This window comes from Clarias gariepinus, chromosome 18, assembly GCF_024256425.1.
Source record: "Clarias gariepinus isolate MV-2021 ecotype Netherlands chromosome 18, CGAR_prim_01v2, whole genome shotgun sequence".
Lineage (NCBI taxonomy): Eukaryota > Metazoa > Chordata > Actinopteri > Siluriformes > Clariidae > Clarias > Clarias gariepinus.
This window is the reverse complement of record NC_071117.1, coordinates 1,774,088-1,799,829: the sequence shown is the minus strand read 5'-3', so window position 1 is coordinate 1,799,829 and position 25,742 is coordinate 1,774,088. Positions and strand designations below refer to the sequence as shown.

The 25,742-nt window shown below is 42.3% G+C and overlaps 1 protein-coding gene across 1 annotated transcript; it reads right to left on the bottom strand.

Annotated features, from left to right (window-relative positions):
* Positions 1–4,424: 4,424 nt before the first annotated feature.
* On the bottom strand, positions 4,425–25,529 carry LOC128506945 (macrophage mannose receptor 1-like). Its single transcript, XM_053477558.1, has 3 exons — positions 25,496–25,529; positions 24,910–25,245; positions 4,425–4,786 (listed from the first exon to the last, which is right to left on the bottom strand). The coding sequence occupies exons 1-3, from the start codon at positions 25,527–25,529 to the stop codon at positions 4,425–4,427; spliced, it is 732 nt and encodes a 243-aa protein (XP_053333533.1).
* Positions 25,530–25,742: the final 213 nt, after the last annotated feature.

Below are 25,742 nucleotides of genomic sequence, written 5' to 3'. Positions count from 1 at the left end.
TTAGTCAATTAATTGGACCAAGACTGGAACAATAACTGAAGACTTTCTTTTGTTTCCTGTGTGGACCGGTGTTTCCCCTCTCCTTCTGGGGTTTTTGTTACTGTGTAGTGCAGATGGTGCTTGATCGGTGTAAATATGTAATGTGTCTCCATTATGAGTTGTGAGGGTGGATTTATCAGCGGCCAGTATGAACACAAGTGTGATAAACACTATTCCTTAAATTAATCTATTCTCATGGATTAGATGATAAACTTGTGAAGTAGCATCTGTAAAACACGAAACAATCTTTAACATTTTCCTAATTGTCATATTAAAATTAACCAAAGCTAAAATTCTATTATATTATAAGACAATTTTTAGACAAATTTTACTATTTTAAGCCTAAATAGTTTTTTTGTTTTATTAGCAGATACTCACTCAATCACTCGCGGTGCTAACCACTAAGCCACCGCGTCGCCTATTAGCAGATAATATTTTAAAATGAGAATTCCAAACATTTAAAAAAAATTATCTTCAAATAGAGTCAGTCTGTTGTGCAGCACTATACACACACATTCCTGTAAAGAGGTGGTGAAGACAGGCAGATCGAGGACCCAAAAGCATTCTTATTAAAGCTCTCCTCCATAAAAAGTGCTCAGAAAAAGGGCACAAAATAAAGCACAAATAGTGTCGAGTGAGAGTCAAAACATCTTCTCACATCTCTGCGTTAGGAATATTAGAAATTATGTCAAAGGACACAAAGTGGTGATGAAAGTTGCTTCCGTGTTACGAGTCACAAACCAGAAGGTGCTGTGCTCCAAGTTGTTTAATACATCTAGATGTAAATGTCAAGTAATGAAAGCCGTAATTCTGATCTCACTCACTCATTGTCTATGGCACTTATCCTGTATACAGGGTCACGGGGGCCTGGAGCCTATCCCAGGAAACGCAGGGCAGGAGACGGGGTACATCCTGGACAGGGTGCCAATCCATCACTGACCACATAACTACACACACTCACACACATATTAACACACTATACTGTAGGCAATTTGGGAACACCAATTAGCTTAACCCGCATGTATTTGGAGTGTGTGAGGAGACCAGAGTACACTTATGTGTTTGGTTTGTGTTTCACACCAATAACGAATCTCTTATTCTTATTATATTCTGTATGTTTGCAGTGTGCTCTTGTTTAACTGCTTAGACACACTTGCTTTATACTAGTTTATGACCAAATTAGTTAAAAATAATAACAAAACTGCTCACTATTTGTTTAATTAATGTCCAGTCTTGTCACTACAGCACCTTGCAAAAATATTCATACCCCTTGAATTTTTACACATTTTGTCACATTACAACTACAAACGCAAAAGTAATTTATTGGGATTTATGTGATAGACCAACACAAAGTGGCACATAATTCTGAAGGGCAAGGAAAATGATAAATGCTTTTCAGAATTTTCTACAAATAAAATTCTGTAAAGTGTGGCGTGCATTTATTTACCCCGTGTACTCTGATACACCTAACTAAAATCCAGTGGAACCAATTGTATACAGAATTTGCTTAATTATTTAATAAAGTTCACCTGTCTTTCACTTAATCTCAGTATGAATACAGCTGTTTTGTCCTCAGAGGTTTGTTCTAAAACAAACAGCATAATAAAGCCCCAGGAACACTCCAGACAGGTCAGGGATAAAGTTGTGGAAAAGTTTAAAACAGGGTGGGATTATAAAAAAAAAATATCTCAAGGTTTGAACATCTCAGGAAGCGCTGTTCAATAATTCAGAAATGAAAATATTATGGCGCAACTTCACACCTACTAAGACATGGCTGTCCACCTAAACTTATGGAAGAGTGGCAAGAAGAAAGCATTTTTTGGTAGAAAGCCATAAAATGTCCCATTTCCCGTTTCTAACTAGCCAACATGTGGAAGCAAACATGTGGAAGAAGGTGTTCTGGTTAGATGGGAAGAAAAAAATAACCTTTTGGCCTAAATGCAACTAACACTGCACATGACCCTAAACACACCATTCCCACCATGAAACATAGTGGTGGCGGCATCATGTTGTGGGGATGCTTTTTTCAGGAGGAGACTGGCAAAAAGCTCCAACTTTCAGCAGGAGAACGACTCTCCATTGAGAAGCATTAGATAGCACCAGTGAGAAGCATTAGTTTGATTGGGAATGTGGGTCACAGGCCTGCTGTCTATCTATTCAACTCCCAGCTTCCAACTCATAACCCCTGGGTTGTGTCCAGGCCAGAAATCTCTGGATGATACTATTTAAGCAATGGGCCATTTTAGTGTCTGAACTGCTTGTTCTGTCAGAACAAAGCAAAAAGACATATGATAGCAGATGGTCCCAGATATTAAAGACGTACAGTGGAACCTTGGATAGTAACTGAAGTGACTAGGTCTGCAAGTGTTTTCAAGATGAGCAAAATTAAACAAAAAAAATTTACTTAATAAATGAGCGAGGTCTTGATATACGAGTAGTATGCATGCGCCTTGTCTGCCGAGTGTCACATGATCACAATTGAGCCAATGCTTCTTCTCTCTCTTGTGCTATGGGCAGTCATCTCCCATCATATCCACCGAGCTTGGATCACAAACTTTATCTCGACTTTCCGGCTTCGACCCTAGTCTGTTCTATGACTACGATTAATCCACACGCCTCGCCGAGCTCACGCTTCTTTCACCAACCAGCTCCAGCTCCTGCATCCCATGTCGGCTTTTAGCATGGAGCTCTCTCTTCCCATGCCGGCTCTCCACGCTTCCACTTCACTGCAAGACTCACGTTGCACACACCGCCCATCACCTCGGTTCACTCGGTGTCGTCACTCCGTTCTTCCGCTCACACCACAGCGTGGAGCTAAAACCATGCCTAGTATCAGAACCACCACACTGCTTGCGCAGTCATTCTCAAGCACTCATAAACACCACTTCATCTCTACCTGGGATCAACTCTCACTGTCTGCACTTGAATCCACCATGACCCCTACCGAGGATCCTTCTTAAAGAATTTTTCCGACAAAGCAGTGATTTTGTTAGTGTGCACTGAAGAGCAGGATACCTTACAGGCTAGCTTACATACAGGGCAGATAATGTGCGTCCATACCCGCTCAAAGGATCTGCTGATAATGGGTAAATGGATGAGGGGAGTGGGAACCCGGCTTTCCTCCGTGACTCCAAGGAGGTTAACTTGGCTGTAGCTCAATTTTGGTGGGCATAGAATCATCCAGTACTGGTTTCCAGTGCTGAGCAGTTCAGAAAGGGTCTATAAAAGTAACTAGTTCGAGTACTTTTTTATTGCAGAAAATGAAAACTCCTTTGTGATTCCTCATGCATGTTGTTTTAGTCAAGACCTTTATAATTATTCTACCATCATCACTCAGTGAAGTAACTACTAATACCCCCATCTCACCTACGGGGTTTCATGTGGTGACCATAAGTACGGTTTATCATGATTCACCGCGAGTTTTGGCGCTGTGATTACAGTAGGTTTCCATCTTTCCGCATTACGGCCCTCGCATAGTCAAACCGCATAGGTGTGATAGGGGTATAACAGCAGGAATAACAGAGGGCGGGCGGGTTATCGGGGGCCGGGCTTGTAGGACGGCTTTCACATACACACACTCTAAGGGATTGAAAATGACGGCTGTCTGACAAATGGATGACATAAATTGTCTGAATAATGAATTACATTTTAGAAAATATAACTTAATAACTAATGCATTAGATTACTCGTTACATCAAAAAAGTAATCCAAGTACTCTAACGCGTTACACCCAACACTGCTGATTACTAACCAGACAGGGTAACAAGCATATTATTTCACTGTATTCAGCATGGCATCTATTCAGTGCCCATGTTAATGGCAAAGATAAAAACCTCCCTAGCATGATGGGAACAGTTCTGATGCAGAAGTTAAGTGTGTTTCAGTGGTCACTGCTGATTTATAAACGCTGTAAGTGCACACATGGAGATGTGACGGAGGGTGTGGGAGAAGTTTGCTGTGTATAACTGGATGAACTTTATTTCTACAGAGAATTTTTTATACATCATTACTAAAAGCTTATTACACATATCTAACTTCATGCTCAAAAAATGGACATGGTAGAGAAGATGGAAAACTACTTTTTAAATCAATGTGTAAAATAAAGCCAAAACCAAACCCTGAAACCACCGAGGCTACATGTGAAACAAGAACTTAACATGTACTAATATTAATATCTACTAACTACCATAATAAATGTAAATATTTATAAACATTCATGAGAGAGATAAAGAGGGAGAAGAAGAGAAAGAGAGATAAACAAAATGTAATAAATAATCAAACATTGTAAAATAAACTTTTAGACCTCTTGAACTCTAGAAGGATTTTGTGGCTTTCTCTCAAAAGGAACACAAGAAAGAACATTAGTGTAGAAGAAAAGTGTCTCATTAAGGACACTTGGTGTAAAACAGAGCTTTATAATGAGCCTTACAGTTCCTATCACTCCATGTGTAGTTCGGAGGGACGACGGCGCCGCAGTGTTGTGTGAGTGGACCCTCAGGCTGTTCCCTTTTATACCAGTTAGAGTACTCGTACACAGCTGTCCCATCCACCCAGATCCAGAACCCGAGGAGTATACTCTGTCTGAGCCCCACCCACACCGGCTCACTGATATTCCTCCTCCTGAGCTCAGACTCCACTACTTTCTGTTTATCTGCAGAATTGATTTTCAGAACTCCAGTCGTTTTCCCTTCAGTACAGTAATCCAGCACGTCCTCCCAGGGCATAGGGTAATCACTCACATGGACACCTGAGAGACAGAAGAAACAGGACAAAGAAAAACAGGAGAGATTAGAGTGACATCAAAGAGACAGAGGTTCTGGGCCACAACCTGGACTAAGCCAACTCTGCTCAACTGTCGCTGTCAAGCACACAAATCCCCCAAACCCATACGACACACTTAAAGCTTTTACTGTACAACATAAATGGTTAACACTAGAAGCGCCAAGCAGCGGTCATTTGACCGCTATGGGGATACTTCACATTCAATCAAATTCCATGATCCTATTTTCATGACTTTTCTTAGATCTGTGAGCTTAATCACCCTGCATGCTTACATTTTCAAAAGCGCACCAGTAAAAGCCAGTATAAAGCTATTTTGCTCTTATTTACGTGAAATCACTGACAGCTGCGCGCAGGTCATGCCGTTTTCTGCCTTTTCGAACCTGTGATTCTCATTTCTCTTAGCAGATGGCGCAAGGGATTATGCATACCATCTATGCGTTCTGTCACGAACTGGGTGTAATGGCAGATGTTGATCGTCGTGGGCTGATAGAGCAGGCGTAAATGCAGTGGGTTTGTGTCAACAAAAGAGTCTTTTAATAGTGATAGTGACAGAAGTATAAATAATAAACACAAAACAAACAAAGGAACAAACAAACTCAAACAATACTTAATAACATGGGGTTACACATGGGCTATCTGGCAGGACACAGACAGCCTCTAATACCTGTTACACTACGTTTAAGCCCTGCGGCGAAACACAGGCTGAAGGACTCCCAGCAAACGCCCTGCGGCGAAACACAGGCTGAAGGACTCCCAGCAAACGCCCTGCGGCGAAACACAGGCTGAAGGACTCCCAGCAAACGCCCTGCGGCGAAACACAGGCTGAAGGACTCCCAGCAAACGCCCTGCGGCGAAACACAGGCTGAAGGACTCCCAGCAAACGCCCTGTGGCGAAACACAGGCTGAAGGACTTCTAGCAAACGCCCTGTGGCGAAACACAGGCTAAAGGACTCCTAGCAAATGTCCTGAGGCGAAACACAGGCTGAAGGACTCCTAGCAAACGCCCTGTGGCGAAACACAGGCTGAAGGACTCCCAGCAAACGCCCTGCGGCGAAACACAGGCTGAAGGACTCCCAGCAAACGCCCTGCGGCGAAACACAGGTTGAAGGACTCCCAGCAAACGCCCTGCGGCGAAACACAGGTTGAAGGACTCCCAGCAAACGCCCTGTGGCGAAACACAGGCTGAAGGACAATACACGTGACAGGACACACAAACTACGCGTGGAGCAGAAAAAGGATGAAACATGACGAGACTAGCCACCCGGAGAGACAAGGAGAGACAAGGAACAAAAGACAGGACTAAGGCTAAAGACATGGCAATCAGCTAGACATGGCTATTAGCTAAACATGGTTATTAACTAACCATGGCAGTCAGCTACACATACATCTAGCTAAGCATGTCTTTAGCCTGACATGCACATAGCTACACTTACCTGATTGCTCAACACAACACTAGGGAATCGGGGCACAGAAAAACAGAGACGAGGGACACCCAGTGGCTGGGCTGGGCGACACCCAGTGGCTGGGCTCACTGGGAAACTAGGGAGGCAGGAAACACAGAAAGGCTGGAGACACAAAGGGGCTTTGGCAAGAAGCAGAAGACAGTTAGCTCAAAATAGATTTTAGCTAAACACGCTCCTAGCCAAACACACACCTATCTATTTACCTGCTTTAGCTTAACACACAAGAAAACGGGGACGGACATCACCACACTTGACATGACTGAGTCAGCTCCACAAACATAGACACACAGAACATCTACAGAAAACATTGCCAGTATGAGAGCCCAACTCAACATAACCTAAATCAAAATACAAACTGAATAAAAACAACACATAAATGCCCACATAGATGACAGTTGTGTAACTGATAATGCTTGACCCAGTTGCCCAGTCTACACAGCTATTTATAGATGGACTAATGGCTACCTAGGCTCAGGTGTGCACTCGCATCACCTGACCGAGGTGCCTTCTGGGAAACTGAGTCAGCCAACAAAAACTACAAATGACAAACAGCGACCTCTAGTGGTGGTCCCTTACAGTTCATTGCGTATAAGTAACCATCTCAGCAACTATCTCATATACTGTATATATGCTTCCGTGAAATATCGACAATTCGCCATTCATTCCCGCATTAATATTTAGCGATATTTAATAAGGAGATTTAGGGATTTAGCTTTACTTGATTTTATAACGTTTTGACAAAAATTCATTAGTTTGTTAATTCTATTTGAAGCTTCTGAACTGTCGGATGTTTTTTTTTTTTTTAGTGTCACAGTACTTTAGATGGAGCAGATCTATGCTAAAACAATGTAATGATCCCTCTTGAGGATATAAAGCTTTATTTTTGTATTTGAATAAATCAGATCTACTACAGCAGATAATAAACTACAGATCTGGCCATTAAAAACGCACATTTCGAGAAAAGGGATCCCGCGGCAAGCTGTGAAAATGCCCTTCATTACCTGTTGGGGGCAGTTGTGTTTCAGTCTGAAGTATTTTGTGTCTACTGAAGCCGAAAACGTGTTATCTCTCTTAGACGCCCATACAGTTACCAAACTGTAAATACTGATATGTATTTATTCTTAATTTTCTTCTCTCCTTTTATGATGATAGTTTGTTAACTGCGCTTTCTCCATTCAGTATTATTATTATTATTATTATTATTATAAGTAGTAGTATTAGTAGTAGTAGTGCTCCGAATTTATTATTATTGTTATTATTCTTCTTATTATTGTAATGCACCCGTGCATGTGTGCAAAAAGCCTAAAACAATATTGTTTTATTGTGTTTGTGCTTTAAATATACACTAAACAATAAACACTGCCTTTTGCAAAGTGAAAGTGAGCAGATTAATCGATAAAACTACAGACATGAAGTGCAACAAAAACAAAAATATGCGCTACTCGCTGAATACAACGCGACAGCACGCAGAATCCCTGGGCTTTAACTGCGCTTCCTCCATTCATTAGTACTGTATTAGTATACTAAAAAATGCCCGTTCTGTAATATTTCATTGTCATTCATATTGAAGTTGTTTTAGAGCTCTTTACTTAAGCATTCTCTAGTTAGTAAGTAAGTAAGCAAATAAAAGAGAAATGAATAAACAGCTTTAAGTAATACTTCAGCGTAGTAAAAGTACCCTATGAGTTTATATATAATGAAAATATTAATTAATTAAATATTTATTAATTAATAAATCTAATCTATATATATATATATATATATATGTGTGTGTGTGTGTGTGTTTAATTAAATTTAACATTTTAATGGTTAGTGTTTGTTGCAGACATTTACACTATTTTTGGGTAAGAGCTTGGCTAGTACAGGCTACTTTACACTGATCAACAGTCGACGCCCCGCTGTAACTAGCAGATCAAAGGAGCAGTTATCGGCTATGACACGTAGCTTCTGAGTTTGGAGGCCAGGGTTGGTTGGTTGGTTGGAAGCATGACATCACAAACACATATACAAACTCTCCGTGCATACACATTTACAGTACAGTATGAGACGCTCGCGCGGACACAAACACAATCTCTCCGTGCAGATACACCGTGCAGAGAACAACTTCGTAATACACCTGGCCATTAATTAAAATGAATATTTAGGCCTAAAAAAGATGCTTTAAAATCCATCTAAAATTCATTTATCGGCGTGTATAAACCCTCGACTCACACTTATACAGTATAGGCTACTCGATAGATAAACGCTGGCTTTTCCAACACGCCAGCACGCTCCGATGTGAGCCGATTTATTCAAGTCACAATTAGGGAATATACTGTAGTGTTTTACCGCCGGAAATGATGTTGGAGAGACAAGTGAGCTTACTTGCTGCCCAATGCAATGGCTGGGAGTACTTTATTTTACACACGCAGTCATATAACAGCATGAGCAGCACATTCACACAGAGCCTACCTCCAATTCAGCCTAACCATGAACCAGAGCACATTTCACACGTCACACACACCACACACAAACAGGTCCGAAGCCACTAACCCAAACACCTTTCGGTCCGGAAGTCTTCCAGCGCCCGGAGCGCGTCGCCCTCCAGTGAGAGAGCCACCCGGACAGCTGTTTCCGCCGGGGACCAGCAGAAGTCGGCGGCTAGCTCCACTTGGACGAGGAATGCATGGGGTTCAACAGAGTCATTGTAGTAAGGAAGGCGCAGCTGAAGCTGACGGCGCACTGAGCTGTAGCTTGCTCCGGCGCTTGCGCAGCGTCGGCCTTCGCCCCGAGATCCAGTGCCGGGATTTTCATCTTGCCGCTCCGCTTTGGTTGCCGTGGTGTGCTCGCGCTAGCTCCGTCGGTAAAGAGCTTTTTCTTCACGAGTAGTCGCTCCGCTACTCGGCGGCCCGCTTGGATTTTTAGTAGGTCCTTCATAGTGCGCTCCAACCCGTTACTCTCCATCCCACTTCTGACACCAATGTAGCGTTTCTGAAACCAATGTAGCGTTTTACCAAGGCATGCTGGTTGTCAGCCGCCGCCCCGCCCACGCCACAATATAAAGAAATAAATAACATAGAGAAATCATAATACGTCTGTCGATACAGTAAATAAAAAGAAAGGTATAAAATCCAACTATTAAGTCTGATTCAATTGCTATCATTAATCAGCAATGTATTCAAACCTATCTATTTTAGGCATAGACATCCACTCTGTCTTGTTAATTCATCTAAAAAAAAAAAACCTACAGTATTTGCCAACAGTGTACACAGTTTGATAAACTGTGCAGTGATGCTAGTAGGTGTGAGGTCCAGGGAATTTACGCAAATTTGCGCAGGCCTAGTAAATCTAGTGTTAAAACAAAATAACAAGACCGAGCAGACGTCTCTGGCTAAAATGTATTTTGCCAGCAAAACATAAAATTAATAGAAAATAAAATGTTAGATGGTACTGTAACCCTTCCTTTCTTGACTTGTCTGACTATTCTCCAGTCTCTCTCTGGCTGTGGTTAAAAAGAGGGCTACAGTTGAGTTTGCAAAACTTATTTTATTAAGCCAAACAGCACGACTCTCTCTCATGTGCTTCTTTTACACCGTGTCACACTTTCACCTGTTCCCCTGGGAACCCAAGGCAGGTAACTTGTTAGTTCCTCTTAACATAAGCAACATAACCAATAAATTAAATAGTACATATGCAGGGATATAGACAAAATAATAATGTGCTGTAAATAATGATTAAATAATATCAATTTCTAAATTAAAACACATACATAAATAAATTAATTAATTAATACCATGATATGCAATACCTGTAATAAATAACAAATCAATGCAGTAAACTTAAAATAATCCAAAATATATTGTTTGTAGGAACTAAGGTTACAGTCTTCCCTTGCTACGAGTAGAAATGTCCTCATTTCAATAAACCAGTGAGAAAATAAATAACAGACATGAGAGAAAACAACAAGGGCAACCTTGGCAAACATCAGCAACAATTTTTTTTTGAGTTACACATAAAACAGCAATATAGTCTTATAAAAAGGTAGTGTTTAGCCTGAGTCCTACTCAAAAAATTTACATGCAAATTGCAGTGCAACACCCAGTTATAGCACCCAAAGAACAAAATACAACACATAAGATGCTGTTACTATTCAATTAAGTCCGTTAGAGCACAAAGTCTCTGTACTTAAGTGGCCGCCTAACCTGACGACCTGCACGAGATGTGACCTGCACGGGCCCATGGCTAAGTGAAGCGCGTCCACCAACGTGACTGTTGGTAACAGGTGAAGATGAACCAGGGTCAGTTAGATTAACATTGGGTTTATTCCTGCCCTGAGGAACAGTCCTGGTTGGAATGGTTAGGCTCTGCCGTTCAGCCGTGGCAGGAACGTAAGAAGGAGTTGGAGGGTGAAAAAAAAGAGCCCCTGACAATGTAGTGAGACAAGGAGTTGGAGGCACTGATGTGCCAGCTCTAGATGACATGGGAGATGCATGAGGGATAAGCGGAGCAGCTGGTAAAACCCCTTTGTATGACTTCAATCTGTTATTCTGTTATGGTGAACAACCCATGACTTTAAACGTGCGTCTCTAGGATCCTTGATCTCATAGGTGACACCTGGGCATCCATCTCTGCTCATCCGTCGCTGGACCACAAATGGCCCTTTCCATCTAGGAGCAAGCTTCTGCATCTTTTGTGCAGGGTTATCCAAAAGAACAAGGTCACCTGGTTGGTGAGGGTGAAACACCAACTTCTTGTCATATTGAGTCTTCTGACGTTGTTTAGTTGTAGCAGTGTTCTGAGCCGTATCTTTGAAAGCATATGACAAACGCAGGGCAAGGTGCTTGGCATAAGCCGCTGGCATACCTGGTGTTGATGAGGTCAATGCAGGACAACAGTTCAACATGACATCAAGTGGCAAATTTGGTTCCCTTTCATGAACAAGGAAGAACGGGAAAAATCCTGTGCCAGAATGAACACCCGAGTTATATGCCAGCTCAGCTTGTGGCAAATACTGATCCCATTCGCCTCCAGTGTGTGATATATACAGTACTTAGGAAGTTGATCTTTCAGCGTCCTGTTTAGTCTTTCTACCAGGCCATCTGATTGGGCATGATATGGAGATGTGCGTGTTTTGGTAATGCCCAGTAATGTGCAGAGATGTTTAATGAGGTCCGATTCAAATTGCCTGCCCTGGTCTGTGTGAATGGACTCTGGTAAGCCATGTTGTCGTATGTAGTCCTCAAAAATGCACTTTGCCACAGTAGTTGCACATTGGTCCTTCAGCTGGAAGAGATTGACATAGCATGTAAAATAGTCCATGACTACAAGAACATACCTGTTGCTTTGTGTAGTGACAGGTAGCTCAGTGATGTCCGCGGCAATCATTTGAAATGGCCTTTCTGCTTGGATTGGCTGTAGTGGAGCCCTTTCATGTGGAGTGGGAGAACCCCGTTTTTGACATGGCAAGCACTCAGTACAAAACTTGTGAATATCACGGGACATATATGGCCAGTAACAAATGCGCTGGACTCTTAGCAATGTGCGCTCTGCACTCAGATGACCACTAAATGGATTACCATGCAATGCTATCAGAGCTGTGGGGATATGCGCAACAGGCATAACAACCTGAAAAGTATCAGGCGTGTATGGACTTGTTTTGGTTTTCCTGCACAGGATTCCCTGACGAATAGTCAACTTGGGATATTCTTGCCACAGTTTTCGCAGGATGGGGGACGAGTGTTTCAAGTGGCCAATTGGTGGTCTGGCTTCGTTGTTCTCTAGTCATGAAAAGACTTTACTGACACAGGCATTATCATGTTGTTGTTTCTGCAATTTGTCCAAATCCACCGACAGTGTGTGACTGATGTCTGTGAGATCAGAAGCATTATTGGTATTGCTGTTACTGCCTCCGTGGTTGATTCCGTCTGTGGCAGTGTTTGCTGAGATTGCACATTGAACAGCTTTGCTCTGGGTCATTGCGTTAGGACGCCTGGACATAGCATCAGCGTTGGCATGCTGTTTACCTTCCTGATGCACGATGATGTAATCATACAAATCCAGCTCAAGTATCCATCGACTGCGTCTACCAGTTGGATCATTATCCACTGCAGACTTCTTTAGACTGAGGAGGGGTTTATGATTGGTGACCACAGTGAATGAACTGCCAGACAAGAAATGTTTAAAATGTCTTACAGACCAAACAACTGCCCAAAATTCACGGTCAAATGTAGACCATTTCCTTTCAGAACAGTTGAGTTCCTGAGAAGCATCTGTGTACAAGAAGAAAGGCTGTGTGAAGATGGGGTGTGCCACAATAGGTGGGTGAGTAAGAGCATGTTTCAGTGACTGAAAAGCATCCTCACATTCGACAGTCCGTTTAAATACTGTTCCTTTTTGTGTGAGAGCATGCAGTGGCACAGCAATCACAGAGAAGTTTCTAACAAACCTACGGTAGTAGGAACACAATCCAAGAAACGCTTTCACCTCTGTGGTTGTTCTAGGTGTAGGCCATCTGCAAACCTTTCAAGGTTTCTCGCATAAGGCTGGAGTCCTTGGTTGGAAACTACATGTCCCAGGAAAGTCACTTGAGATTGTGCCAGGTGACACTCCTTGGCTTTTAACTTGAGGCCAGCTGAGCGAAACCGGCTGAACACTTCCTTGAGGGTCCGTAAGTGGTCTGCAAAAGAGCGACTAAACACAAGGACATCATCCAGATAAATCAAACAGTCCTTTCAGTGCAAGACCCGAAGAACCAGCTCCATCAATCTCTGAAAGGTTGGTGGGGCATTGGTCAAACCCATAGGCATAACTTTAAACTGGTACAGGCCACTGCCTATATTAAATGCTGTTTTCTCCTTGTCATGTGGCTCAAGTTCAACTTGCCAATATCCACTTGATAAGTCCATATTGCTGAAACAGCATGCACCTGACAGACTGTCCAGTGCATTTGCTGGGCAGGGCAGTGGATATAAATCTTTGATGGTGACTGCGTTCAATTTCCTATAATCAATACAAAATCTGTAAGACCCATCGCGTTTTTTGACGAGAACTACAGGTGAGGACCAAGGGGTACAACTTTCCTTAATTATGTCTTGTGAAAGGAGCTGCTGCACTTGTCTTTTGATTGGTGAAGATTCTGATGTTTTGATACTGTGTCGGACTATGTAAGTACGTCCATAGTCTTGGTCATGAACGCTAAAAACGTCACTGTAGGTCATTAGCAAAGTCTCAAGTTGTTGTCTCTACTCAGTAGTAAGGTCTGTGTGATTAAGATCAACTTTTGGTACCGACTGATGGGGGGAGGACCCTACTGTCGCCTTAATGGTAGCCACACTAGGTTCCACAAAACAATAATCATTGTCAGTGTCTCTGCCTACCGGATGAAAATCTCCTGAGGGAGTGTCACATGGAAGCTGCAAGACAGCCGTAGTTGGATTCATTACCCTGACGTAAGTCAGTCCTGCCCGTACAGGGGCTAGTGTGCGTGCAACTAAGAGACCTGAATAACTAGGTGGATCTGGCTCTAAGACACCTGTATAGTCAACATCAAGATCAGGTACACCAACAGCTGGTTGAATCTTAGCTAAAACAGTCATCTGTGACAAAGCAGGAATTAAGACAGGACCTAGGGTAACTGCGCTGCAGCTTAGAGAAGCTGCCTCAGTAGCACACAGAAGGGGAACACTAGTGCGATTTCCAACTTTAAAACTACCTTCCCGCAAATCTACTACTGCGTGATGGGTGAGCAAAAAGTCCCAACCTAGGATCACTGTTTGTGTAATATTCCTGACTACTTGAACTGTGTGGGTGAAAGTTTCAGTACCTAGCCTGATGGTTATAGGAAGTGTGCCTAAATTATCCAAATAGTCACCAGTCACTGCCCTAGGAAAAAGCAGAGAACGTTGCATAGTTCTAGTCCTCAAGCATGGAATAGACATCCTGAAAGCTTCACTAATTAAAGATATGTCAGAACCTGTGTCTAGGTAAACTTTGGTGGCAATGTTCTCAATAATAGTCATTACATAGCGTGTGGGAGTTTTATATGAAGGTGGCAATACCTGTTGGGCCTCATCACCAAAAGCAGCAGGCCCCCAGCATCTGCTACCACTCTTTTCCCTGTGGAGTCTTCAGTAAATCTCACATGATGACTCATCTCCGTTGGGATTAGGTGTCTTTCCCTGGCTGAGTGGGCTTGGTGTGAGTCATAGCTGGACCTGCGTCTATCATAAGGATGTGATGAGGTGTATCTGGAGGAATCATGTTGATGTGCATATCTGTCCCTGGAATGGTCAGGAGATCGCCGCCCGTCTGGGCTGTAGTGATGAAAATGATCGCGGCTGCTGGAAGAATCATACTCACGATGATTTGGAGAATAAGTAAAGGTAGGCGAGTAGTGTCTGTTGCGGCGATCTGGAGAGTATCTTGAGATGGTCACTGTGTGACCTGTTTGATCTTCGATAACTGGGTGTAGATAAATAAACAGCACGTTCCGGAGACACCGATGGGGAGCGTCGATATCTCTCTCTCCCACGCTCAGGTCTCTGTTCAACTGCAGGGTCATACATGTATCTGGCAAAGTCATGGGAAGAGCGGTAACAAACAGAATGGGTGCAATGTCTCTCCCAAGCTGAGAAACTTCAAATTTTTTTCTTTTTTTTTTTCTAATTTTCTCCCCATAATTAGTCGTGTCCAATTTCTCTCCGTCACTAGGCGGCTCCCACAATAAGGCTACTACCACCATTTAGCCGGGAGGGCGAAGACTATCACGTGTTTCCTCCAAACCGCGTGAGGTCAGCCGACCGCATCTTTTTAAACTCCTCACTCACGCACCGTTAGGGGCGGAGTAACACACTAGGAGGAAAGCGCTAGCCGCTCCTTCCGCGTGCGCAAGCTCACAGACGCCCCTGATTGGCTGTAGAGCCGTAATTAATGTGGGAGCACAAGTACCTCTCATCCCTCCCCCCTGAGAGAGCTCGGCCAATCAGCTCTCTCTGTTCCTCCGGCTGTGAGAGGAAAACAGTATCATCTGGGGTTCTAACCAGCGATCTCCGGATGATAGGGCGAGCGCTTTACCACTGCACCACTCGGAGGCCAAGAAACTTCTAATTTAAGTGCACGAACATCATCTGAGAGCTGTTTAACCACATCAAAAAGTCCAGCAGATTGGTCTGACTGAGTTTTTTCATGCTTGGTGGACACCATAGCTGAAAGTGGTTCATCAGGTGAAGCAAGAGAAGCAGAAAGAGGTGTTAAAGTTTGTGCAAAAACAGGTGGAGGAAGGAGTTTCAAGGCCTCCTGTGCACGTTCCCACTTACATGCAACAGCTTGGAGAATGGGATCCAAACCAGCAACAAACTGTCTGAAACGTTCCATTGTCACAGCTGGCTGACAGCATAGTTAGGGAATGCTTTTAATACTAGCCTTGTAATTTCTGCAGCATAAACCTCTAAAGGTTCTTTAGGCAAATGCTGTCTAGCATTCACAAAAGTCTGGAAGTGTAGCAAAAATTCTTTCCTGCCAAAAACTTCATTCAACTTGGCTGCACAGTCCTCAAAATCCTGTTGCACATCGGGCGACAAAGACACCCAGAGCATCTCCACTAAGGCAAGTGGGAAGAATGGGTGCTAGATCTAATTGTTGTCCATCCGCACATTCTTTAACTGCTAGCTCCAATCTAGTTTTCTATAAAGAGAAACTCTCCTTGTCCTTACCATCTCCGCGGAAATATGGCGGTAATTCCACTCTGTAATGCACCACAGTTTTTGTTGTTGTGTCTCTTTGGTTTCCGTTGCGCGCACCTTCATTATCAGCGGGAGCATCGCTGTCACCAACGCTTTCCACTGAAGACCGCAGCGACATTTTTGCACTGTCCAACTCACAACGTTTAACGAAGAATATCTGGTCTGCCTTTCTACTTCAGACACTGCCCGAGTAATTGTGTCAAAGTCCGAAAAAAAACACAAACAACTCACGGAGTGCACGGGCAGACAGCAGCCATTTTCCGCGGTGAAAAAATCCGAAAAAAAAATTTGGGGAATAAAAATAAAATAAACGCCGCTGCCACCAGTCTGTAATCCTTCTTTCTTGACTTGTCTGACTATTCTCCAGTCTCTCTCTGGCTGTGGGTAAAAAGCGGGCTACAGTTGAGTTTGCAAAACTTATTTTATTAAGCCAAACAGCACAACAGTATATGAACTTTTCTCATGTGCTTCTCACACCGTGTCACTCTCTCACCTGTTTTTTTTTACCCAGGACAGGTAACTTGTTAGTTCCTCTTAACATAAGCATCATAACCAATAAATTAAATATTACACATGCAGGGATATAGACAAAATAATAATAATAGACTGTAAATAATAATTATATAATATTAATTTCTAAATTAAAACACATAAATAAATAAATACCATGACATGCAATACCTGTAATAAATAACAAACCAATGCAGTAAACTTAAAATAATCCAAAATATATTGTTTGTAGGAACTAATGTTACAGTACCAATTAAATCAGGCTTTATGGTTGTATTTGATCATTTAAGTATAATTCATACATTTACTAAATATATTCATATTTTGTAAAATAACGCACACTGATGTCTCCATTTCCTTCCTCCTTCCATTTGTCCACATCACCATTTTTTCATCATTTTTATCTGTGTATTTAAGTGAAATATAATTTGCATAAAGGTCAAATTATCTAATTGTTTGATCTGCATTATGTTTTAAGACATGCTTCATTTACCTTAGTTAAATTTACTCATTTACACCTTACAGCGTGAACACACTGAAATCTAATGCCACAAAAATAAAACAAATCATCTGATCAATAAAAAATAAAAGCTTAGAGATTACCATTTTGTCATTATTTTTGTGTTCATTGGATTAAATTGAAATTTTATTTCTGATATGTACATATATGTTACAATAATGGTCGTTAAGGAATTTTGTTTCTCCATTCAAGCTATTTATGTATTTCTTTTTTTTATTTACATACAGTAAAGGCGTTTAAAGTGACCAAGTTCAGTTAGCTTCATTCTCTAGACAACAGAACAATGAGGTCTGCTGGAAGTTCAAGGTGTTGACCTAAACCTTGCATGTGAACAGAGTGCTAAGCGCTCTATAACAAATTCCAAGATGGCGCCGGTGAGGTCGGCTGCCGTCACGACTGCTCCAACCTATTTTACTTTGTTTTTGTTTTTTGAGATATCTTTCAGTAACTTTAAACAAGCTAAATCATCACCATGGAGTACATTAGTTATGATAGAGACACTCTTGTTTCTATTGGTATACAATGTACTTACAATTCAAAGTTTTTAACTCCGGATCCGAGCTGGCCGAGTGAGATCCTGAGGGGGAACAAAGGACGCGATGCGAAGCGGTGGCCCCGAGGGAAACGAGCCGGCGTCAGGAACAGGCTGAGAGCCCGTGCACACCACACATCTCTGCCAACGTCCAGTCACTGGAAAACAAGCTCGATGACCTCAGGGCCAGGATAAAGTTCCAGAGAGACATTCAGGACTGCAATCTCCTCTGCTTCACCGAGACATGGCTAAACCCAGCGGTACCAGACCACGCCATCCAGCCGGCCAAGTTCTTCTCGGTTCACCGCATGGACAGGACACAGGACTCGGGGAAGTCAAGGGGAGGCGGCGTGTGTTTAATGGTGAACAGCAGCTGGTGCAACAGCGCGAGCGTTGTTCCTCTCACACGCTCCTGCACACCAAACCTGGAACTACTGTCCATCATGTGTCGTCCTTTTTACCTTCCTCGGGAGTTCACATTGATCATAGTCAGCGTCGTTTATATCCCGCCTCAAGCGGACACAGACACTGCCTTATGCGACCTGCATGAGGCACTCACACAGCACCCAACACAGCACTGGGACGCTGCGCTTATAGTGGCGGGGGATTTTAACAGTGCCAACCTCAAACGCGCAGTGCCAAACTTTTATCAGCATATCACCTGCCCCACCAGGGGCGAAAGGACACTGGATCATTGTTACACAACGGTCAAGGATGGCTACAAGGCACAATGTTGCCCACAGTTTGGTAAATCCGACCACGCCGCCATCTTTCTCATGCCAAAATACAAACAAAGGCTGAAACAGGAAGTTCCGGTTCAGAGGGAGGTCGTGCGTTGGACAGACCAATCGGTGGCCGCGTTACAGGACGCACTCGATGATGCAGACTGGGACATGTTCAGGAACAGCTCCGATGATGACGTCAGCGTGTTTACGGAAGCAGCATGGGGAAACTAGCGGATGATACCGTGGAAAAAAAGACTATTAGAACGTTTCTCAACCAGAAGCCGTGGGTGGATAAAACCATCCGCGGCGCTCTGAGATCTCGCACCGCTCCCTATAACGTGGGACTTGCGTCGGGGGACATGGACCCGTACAAGGCTGCGTCATACAAGGACGGAAGACTATCAAAGAGGCAAAGGGAGAAAACTAGAGTCACAACTCCAACAGAGTGACTCTAGGAGCCTGTGGCAGGGATTAAGGACAATTACGGACTATAAAGCACCAACAACCGGTGTGACGAACGCGGACGCGAGTCTGGCAGACGAGTTGAACACTTTCTATGCTCGCTTCGAGGCTGCAGCTAAAGACGCTAGCGGCGCTAACGGCTGCAGACAGGAAGTCACTGCCAGCACCGGAAGCGCGTTCATCATCACCGAGCATGACGTGAGGAGAGCCTTCAAGAAAGTGAACACCAGGAAAGCAGCAGGACCAGACGGCATCTCAGGCCATATCCTCAGAGCCTGCGCAGACCAGCTAGCACCTGTGTTCACTGAGATATTCAACATCTCTTTATCTCAGTCGGTGATCCCCACATGCTTCAAAGAGTCCATCATTGTTCCTGTCCCAAAGAAACCTTAACCTGCTTCTCTTAATGACTATCGCCCTGTAGCTCTCACCTCAGTAGTGATGAAGTGCTTTGAACGCCTGGTCAGAGACTTCATCATTTCTTCACTACCAGACACACTCGACCCACTACAGTTTACATACCGCCCCAACCGTTTTACTGATGATGCCATCTCTCACCTCCTCCACACATCACTCACTCACCTGGACGCTAGGAAAGGGAATTATGTGAAAATGCTCTTCATCGACTACAGCTCTGCATTTAATACCATAATTCCCTCCACACACAGACTTTAGACTGCCCTCCAAGGTGCTAAGGAATTTCTACTCCTGCACCATAGAGTGCGTCCTGACGGGAAACATCACAACCTGGTTCGGGAACAGCACCATGCAGGACAGACGAGCTCTACAGAGGGTGGTGCGTTCAGCTGAACGAATCATCCGCACCGAGCTTCCTGACCTGCACTTGATCTACAGAAAACGGTGCTGGACTAAGGCCAGGAAGATGGTGAAGGACCTCAGCCATCCCAACAATGGACTGTTCTCTCTGTTGCGGTCTGGGAAACGATTCCGCTCCCTGAAGACCAACACAGAGAGATTGAGGAGGAGCTTCTTCCCGCAGGCCATAAGGTCTCTCAACCACAACACAATACAGCACTAATATCATCTCTTTTACATCCAAAAGTGGGCATTAATGGACACTATGGACACATTCATGCACAATTTTTGCACTATATACTTATACTTTCATTATGGACCACTGCACAAATCACTTTAATAATAAGACACTTTAAGAAGTTAGTCACTTTATGCATATTTGCACACCTCAGCCATTTTTTTAATTACTTATGGACAAATTTCTATTTTCTTCTTTCATATTTCTATATTATATATATTTTGTTCTTATTTGGACAGTATATTTTTATTCTTATTTTATTTTAGGTAGCACAGTATATTTTTACTTTTACTAGTTAATTTCATTTTTCTGCAATATTTCTTTTACTGCAATATATCTTTATTTTTACTTGTACAGTATATTTTACCAGTTAACTTTATTTTCTACCGTATTACCTTTTATTTATATTTATTCTTATGTTTAAGCTTTTATTTTAAGGTCACTGGTAGTCGAAAAAGCATTTCACTGCATATCGTACCGTGTATGACTGTGTACGTGACAAATAAAATTTGAATTTTAATTTTAATTTTTGAATTTGACGTCAGACATGCTCCAGCCCCACTGCCCTGCTCACCCTCTTACAATAGGTCAGCTGCTCAGTCTCGTTTGGTTGTCCCCAAAAAACTGAGAAAACTCAGGGGGGACCGTTCCTTTTCTGTCGCGGGTCGTAAACTATGGAATAATCTGCCGTTGCATCTTAGACTGTTTTATTTGTTGACTGATATTCCTGTTTTTTTTTTTAAACTGATACTATTTTCTTTTGTGTGATGTAACCTATTCTTGTTAGGCTGTGTGAAGCACAGTGCTCTATAATTAAAGTTGGATTGGATTGGACTGTACTGTGTGTGTGTGTGTGTGTGTGTGTGTGTGGGTGTGTGTGTGTGAAAGTCATCCTGCACAGTAGCCCCCTCAAATAAGAGGGGAGAAAGAGTTACTGTGCAGATGAGAGGGGGGAGAAGGAGAGAGTCATTCATCCTCTCTTTTTTTACTTTAGCTTCACACACACACAGACAAACACACACACAACACATACACAACGCGTGCACTTACAAACACACACACATACACATGCACAAACACACTAACAGAAACAATTATTCAATTCAATTTTATTTATATAGCGCTTTTAACAATGGTCATTGTCTCAAAGCAGCTTCACAAGAAATTCAATATTTTTTTTATTTTTTTTTTTAGAAAAGAAGAGAAAAGAAAATATTTGGAATTGTGTATGTGTGAGAAAAATGTGTCTAGATAATAATGAATGATGAATGAAATGTCTCTGATGAGCAAGCCAAGGGTGACGGCGACAGTGGAAAGGAAAAACTCCCTGAGATGGCAATTGGAAGAAACCTTGAGAGGAACCAGACTCAACAGGGAACCCATCCTCATCTGGGTGATAACAGATAGAAATAACATCATGTGTGTTGTGCAGGTGAAAGTTCAATATAACAGAAGTTGTGTAGATTAACATGAAGTCCAGTTCAGCACAGGGAGTCAGTAGGTGCAGAGGGCAGATGGGGTCTGGATCACTGGGAGCACAGGAGCAGGATGTGTAGCTCCAGCCATCATAAAGCAGAATCCAGCTGGAGCTGGTCCTTCTCTAGATGCCTTAGAAACCTTGCAGGGTTGGCCTTTGTCTACTAAAGCTGGCACAATCTCCAGATGCCTCGGGATGGGTAGAAAAGTACAGAAAAGATGGAGAGAATTAGCGTAGTTGCCATTCAGGATAGATGTACTGAAGTATGAGGTTATGGGATGAGTTACGCGTATGCCAGATTAAAGAGATGCGTCTTGAGTCTACTGAAAATGCCCTGCCCCCTTCTGTAGATTTTAAAATTCTGGGAATTACAAAAAGTCCGGAGTTTTGTGATCTTAAGGGACGTGGTGGATTATAGCGTTTCAAAAGACTGGTTAGGTATGTGGGAGCTAAACCATTTAAAGCCTTGTATGTAAGTAGTACTATTTTGTAATTAATTCTAAATTGAACAGGTAGCCAGTGCAGGGATGATAATATTGGGGTTATATGATCATATTTTCTAGATCTAGTGAGAACCCTGGCGGCTGCATTTAGGACTTACTGAAGCTTGTTTATTGAGGATGCAGGACAACCACCTAGTAATGCATTACAATAGTCCAGTCTGGAGGTCATGAATGCATGAACTAGCTTTTCTGCATCAGATACGGATAGGATACTCCTAAGTTTGGCAATATTTCTAAGATGAAAAAAGGCTGTTTTTGTGATATTGGAAATATGATTTTTAAAAGACAAGTTACTATCTAATATCACGCCCAGGTCTTTTACTGTTGAGCTAGTAGTAACAGTACATCCTTCTAAACGCAGGCTGAATTGTGAAAGCTGTTGTGTGCTGGTTTTTGGGCCGATGAGTAATATCTCTGTCTTGTCTGAGTTTAGTAAAAGAAAGTTATTGGTCATCCAATCTTTTATGCAGCACTAAGATCAAATAAGACTAGTATTGAGATGCAGCCTTGGTCTGAAGCTAAAAACAAGTCGTTTGCAATCTTAACTAGTGCAGTTTCTGTACTATGATGGGGCCTGAAACCTGACTGAAATTCTTCTAGGATGTTGTTTTCCTGCAAGAATGTGCATATTTGAGCTGATACTACTTTTTCTAATATTTTTGATATAAAGGGGAGGTTTGAAATCGGTCTGTAATTTGTTATTTCATTCGCGTCCAAATTAGATTTTTTAAGAAGCGTCTTAATAACTGCCAGCTTCAAAGGTTTAGGGACGTGACCTAGATATAATGAAGAATTAATAATGTTCAGAAGTGGCTCTCCAACTGTAAGCATCACTTCTTTTACAAATCTGGTTGGTATTGGGTCTAACAGGCACGTTGTTGAATTAGATGAGGTGATAAGTTTATAAAGCTCTTCCTGTCCTACACCTGTAAAGCACTGAAAATCTAAATGTGAAACTTTAGGCTGAACTAGATCATGAGATGCTATTAGAGGTTAAATCTCCGTTATTTTCTTCCTTATGCTATCGATTTTTTCATTAAAGAAGTCCATAAAATCTTCACTACTAAAATGTTGTGGAGTACTCTCTGCAGGCATCTTAAGTTTTGTTAGGCGAGCCACTGTACTAAATAAGAACCTAGGATTGTTTTGGTTTTTTGCTATCAGTTGGCTAAGATGCTCGGTCCTAGCAGTTTTTAGAGCCCGTCTATAGCTGCACATACTGTCTTTAAACGCAATTCGAAAAACTTCTAATTTAGTTTTTCTCCATTTTCGCTCGAGGTTACGGGTTGCTCTCTTTAGGGCGCGAGTATGACTATTGTACCAAGGAGCAAGTGTTTTATCTCAGAATTATCTGTTGCAATTTATTTTTACTTTTTTCATGGGTTAAGTTAAGGTTTCAGGTTGATTTGTTTGATTTTTACTTGATATTTTGTATTATTTTTACGTATTTTTTATTTTGGTTGTGGAATGAATAATCTGAGTTTATATTATTTCTTATGGGGGAAATTCGCTTCGATTTACAAGTGTTTTTATATATTAGCCCGCTTCTGGAACCAATTATGCTCGTAATCCAAGGTTCTACTGTAAATTCAAAATAAAGCAGCAATTATTACAAGCTTTCGTGAGGAAATAGTGACACGTCTGCAGCTGCATTTAATAAATCCATATTGGATTAGCAAACTTTATGACCTTTAGTGTAAGATAAATTAAAAACACAGAGTCTTTAAAGGAAGATGTGAGTGGCTTGTCCACTGAATGTTCTACTTTTAAAAGATTTTATAGCTAGTGTATAAAGTTTCTCCTTTGATTTGCAGGAAACACAATGAAATAGAAATAGAGTGCACATCTACGGTATTAAACACTGACTGTACAAGCTGAGTTCTCTGTGACTCTACATTCATTAGTTACAGTATATAATCTGTAGAATAAAGTCATCACACCCTGCACCGCTCCTTACAGAGGAGAATAAAACATAGCAAAACTACATCATTTAAACAGACGTTCAGCTCTAGTCCACCACAACTAAAAGGAAGGGCCACCTTGTGGTGTTATTTGGTAATACCAGGTAGCCACAATGCTAAACCTCTGTTATGCTATCCTGGACAGCATGAGATTTTGTGATATTATTCAACACACTGAACGATTTCTTCATAAATGGATCTGTTCTGTGTCCATAACCACGTCCTGTTTATCTCACAGTACATTTAATCATTTATTAATAAATAAGGTGCATGTGTTTGTAGCGCAGCCAAATAAAAGGCTTTTTATAGTGGGGGGGGGGGGGGGGGGGAGATGGCAAAAGCTTATAAAGGTAAAGCAGCTGTGCCCCTTTAAGGTTTCATTTAGGGTTGTTTTACCCCAAGCAATAGGAGGTGGTCCCGAAAAGCGGCTCTCGCGAGAATTCGCTAACAGGTAGCGAGAGGTCGGCAGTGACGCCGAAGGTCGTTTCCACTACCATCTTACTCCGTTGTCGTGCTCCCGGAACATTTCATTATTGCCGGGGTGAGACCGACTCATCACTCTCAACACACACACGCTTTTTAATACATAAAGTTAGATTCTAGAGCCCATATTAGTGTAACTAGCTTAAACATAAAATCTGAGCGTTACATGTTATCGTGAGTCTTTGAGTTTAATCCCAGGTCTGATCTACACCTGTGCTCTAGAACATAGTGGACTGAAGTCCACAGGAACCCTGACCTGCTGATACGCCTCAACACAGACCACCTAATCATCTCTACACAATCAGACTATCCTGTTATAGACAATCTAATCTAATCTTTATCTAATCTAATCTAATCTAATGATTCAAGGTCTAGTCGTTAATGTGGATTCCTACAGCAGTAATAATAATCTTCATGTTTGATGCAGTTTAAATGTCCACTGACTGTAAACAACGCTTCAGGAGGAATTAATAAGTCTGTTCATTTCAGTTTTGTGAAATAAAGTGTTGGGTTTTAGCTTTTATTTTATAAATTGCTAAAAACAAAACGTTTTGTTTTGCACTTCATAGCAGCGAGACAGAGAGACAGAGACACACACACACACACACACCAGCTGTGCCCTCATCATCACACAGAGGACTGCTGAGACAGAGACAATGTTATGAAAGTGGACACTTACAGCTGTAGCACAGAGCAGAGTGTTTCTCACTGCACGACACTATAGACCAGTTCCCTCCACTCAGGACTACACAGGGGTTTGTTAATGACTGAGGTTCAGCGCTCCCCCACTTCCTGTAGGCGGAGTTTCCTCCATCAGTCCACTGCCAGTTATCACACAGCAGGCCGATCCAGAAGGGATTGGTGCTGTTTAACCCCTTAATCTTCACCTCTTTATTCTGCTGCTGATCTCTGATGCTGACCAGGTCAGTGTAGTTCCTCCTGCAGTAACTCTGAGCTTCATACCAGGTCTTACTCTCAAGGATCAGATGATAAATAGGAGTCTGTGATAAAGCATCTGTGAAAAGTGCAGCAATAAGATATCAATACATTTATATGTAATATTTAAGTTTAAATGGTTATATAGGATCAAAAGTTACTTTGTTCATAGCACATGAAGTATATTGTCCCTGTGCATTGTCTACTTTCCCATCCACCATCAGCCTTCATAGCAGCACAGTAGGTCCATGTACAATCCCGAGTCAGGTTGAATGTTACAGGATCACCATTAGACCATTTCATATTACTAAACTGATTGCGATAGAGACCGATCCAGCTGTTATTGATTCCAGCCTTCATCATGATGTTAACCAGCTCAGAGTTGTCTTCCTCAGAGGACACAGTGACGAGGTCAGTGTGATTTCCTCTACACGCTGCCCGAGCCTCAGACTGAGTCATGTTACCCAGGATCACATGGACGTCAGTGAAGACTGGAGGAGAAAAGGCTGTGGAGGAAACATCTCCTGTTAATGCAGCAGGACAGAAAGGGAAAGGAGGGAAATGTGATGTGGATGA

Excerpts from the sequence above, each read along its gene's own strand:
- LOC128506945 (XM_053477558.1), bottom strand. The coding sequence starts at position 25,529 with ATGATGAAGGCTGGAATCAATAACAGCTGGATCG. Across the intron at positions 25,246-25,495 it reads AATCAATAACAGCTGGATCG|ATGCTTTATCACAGACTCCT; the intron begins GTCTCTATCGCA and ends CACTTTTCACAG. Across the intron at positions 4,787-24,909 it reads CTCTGCTCTGTGCTACAGCT|GTGTCCATGTGAGTGATTAC; the intron begins GTAAGTGTCCAC and ends TCTGTCTCTCAG.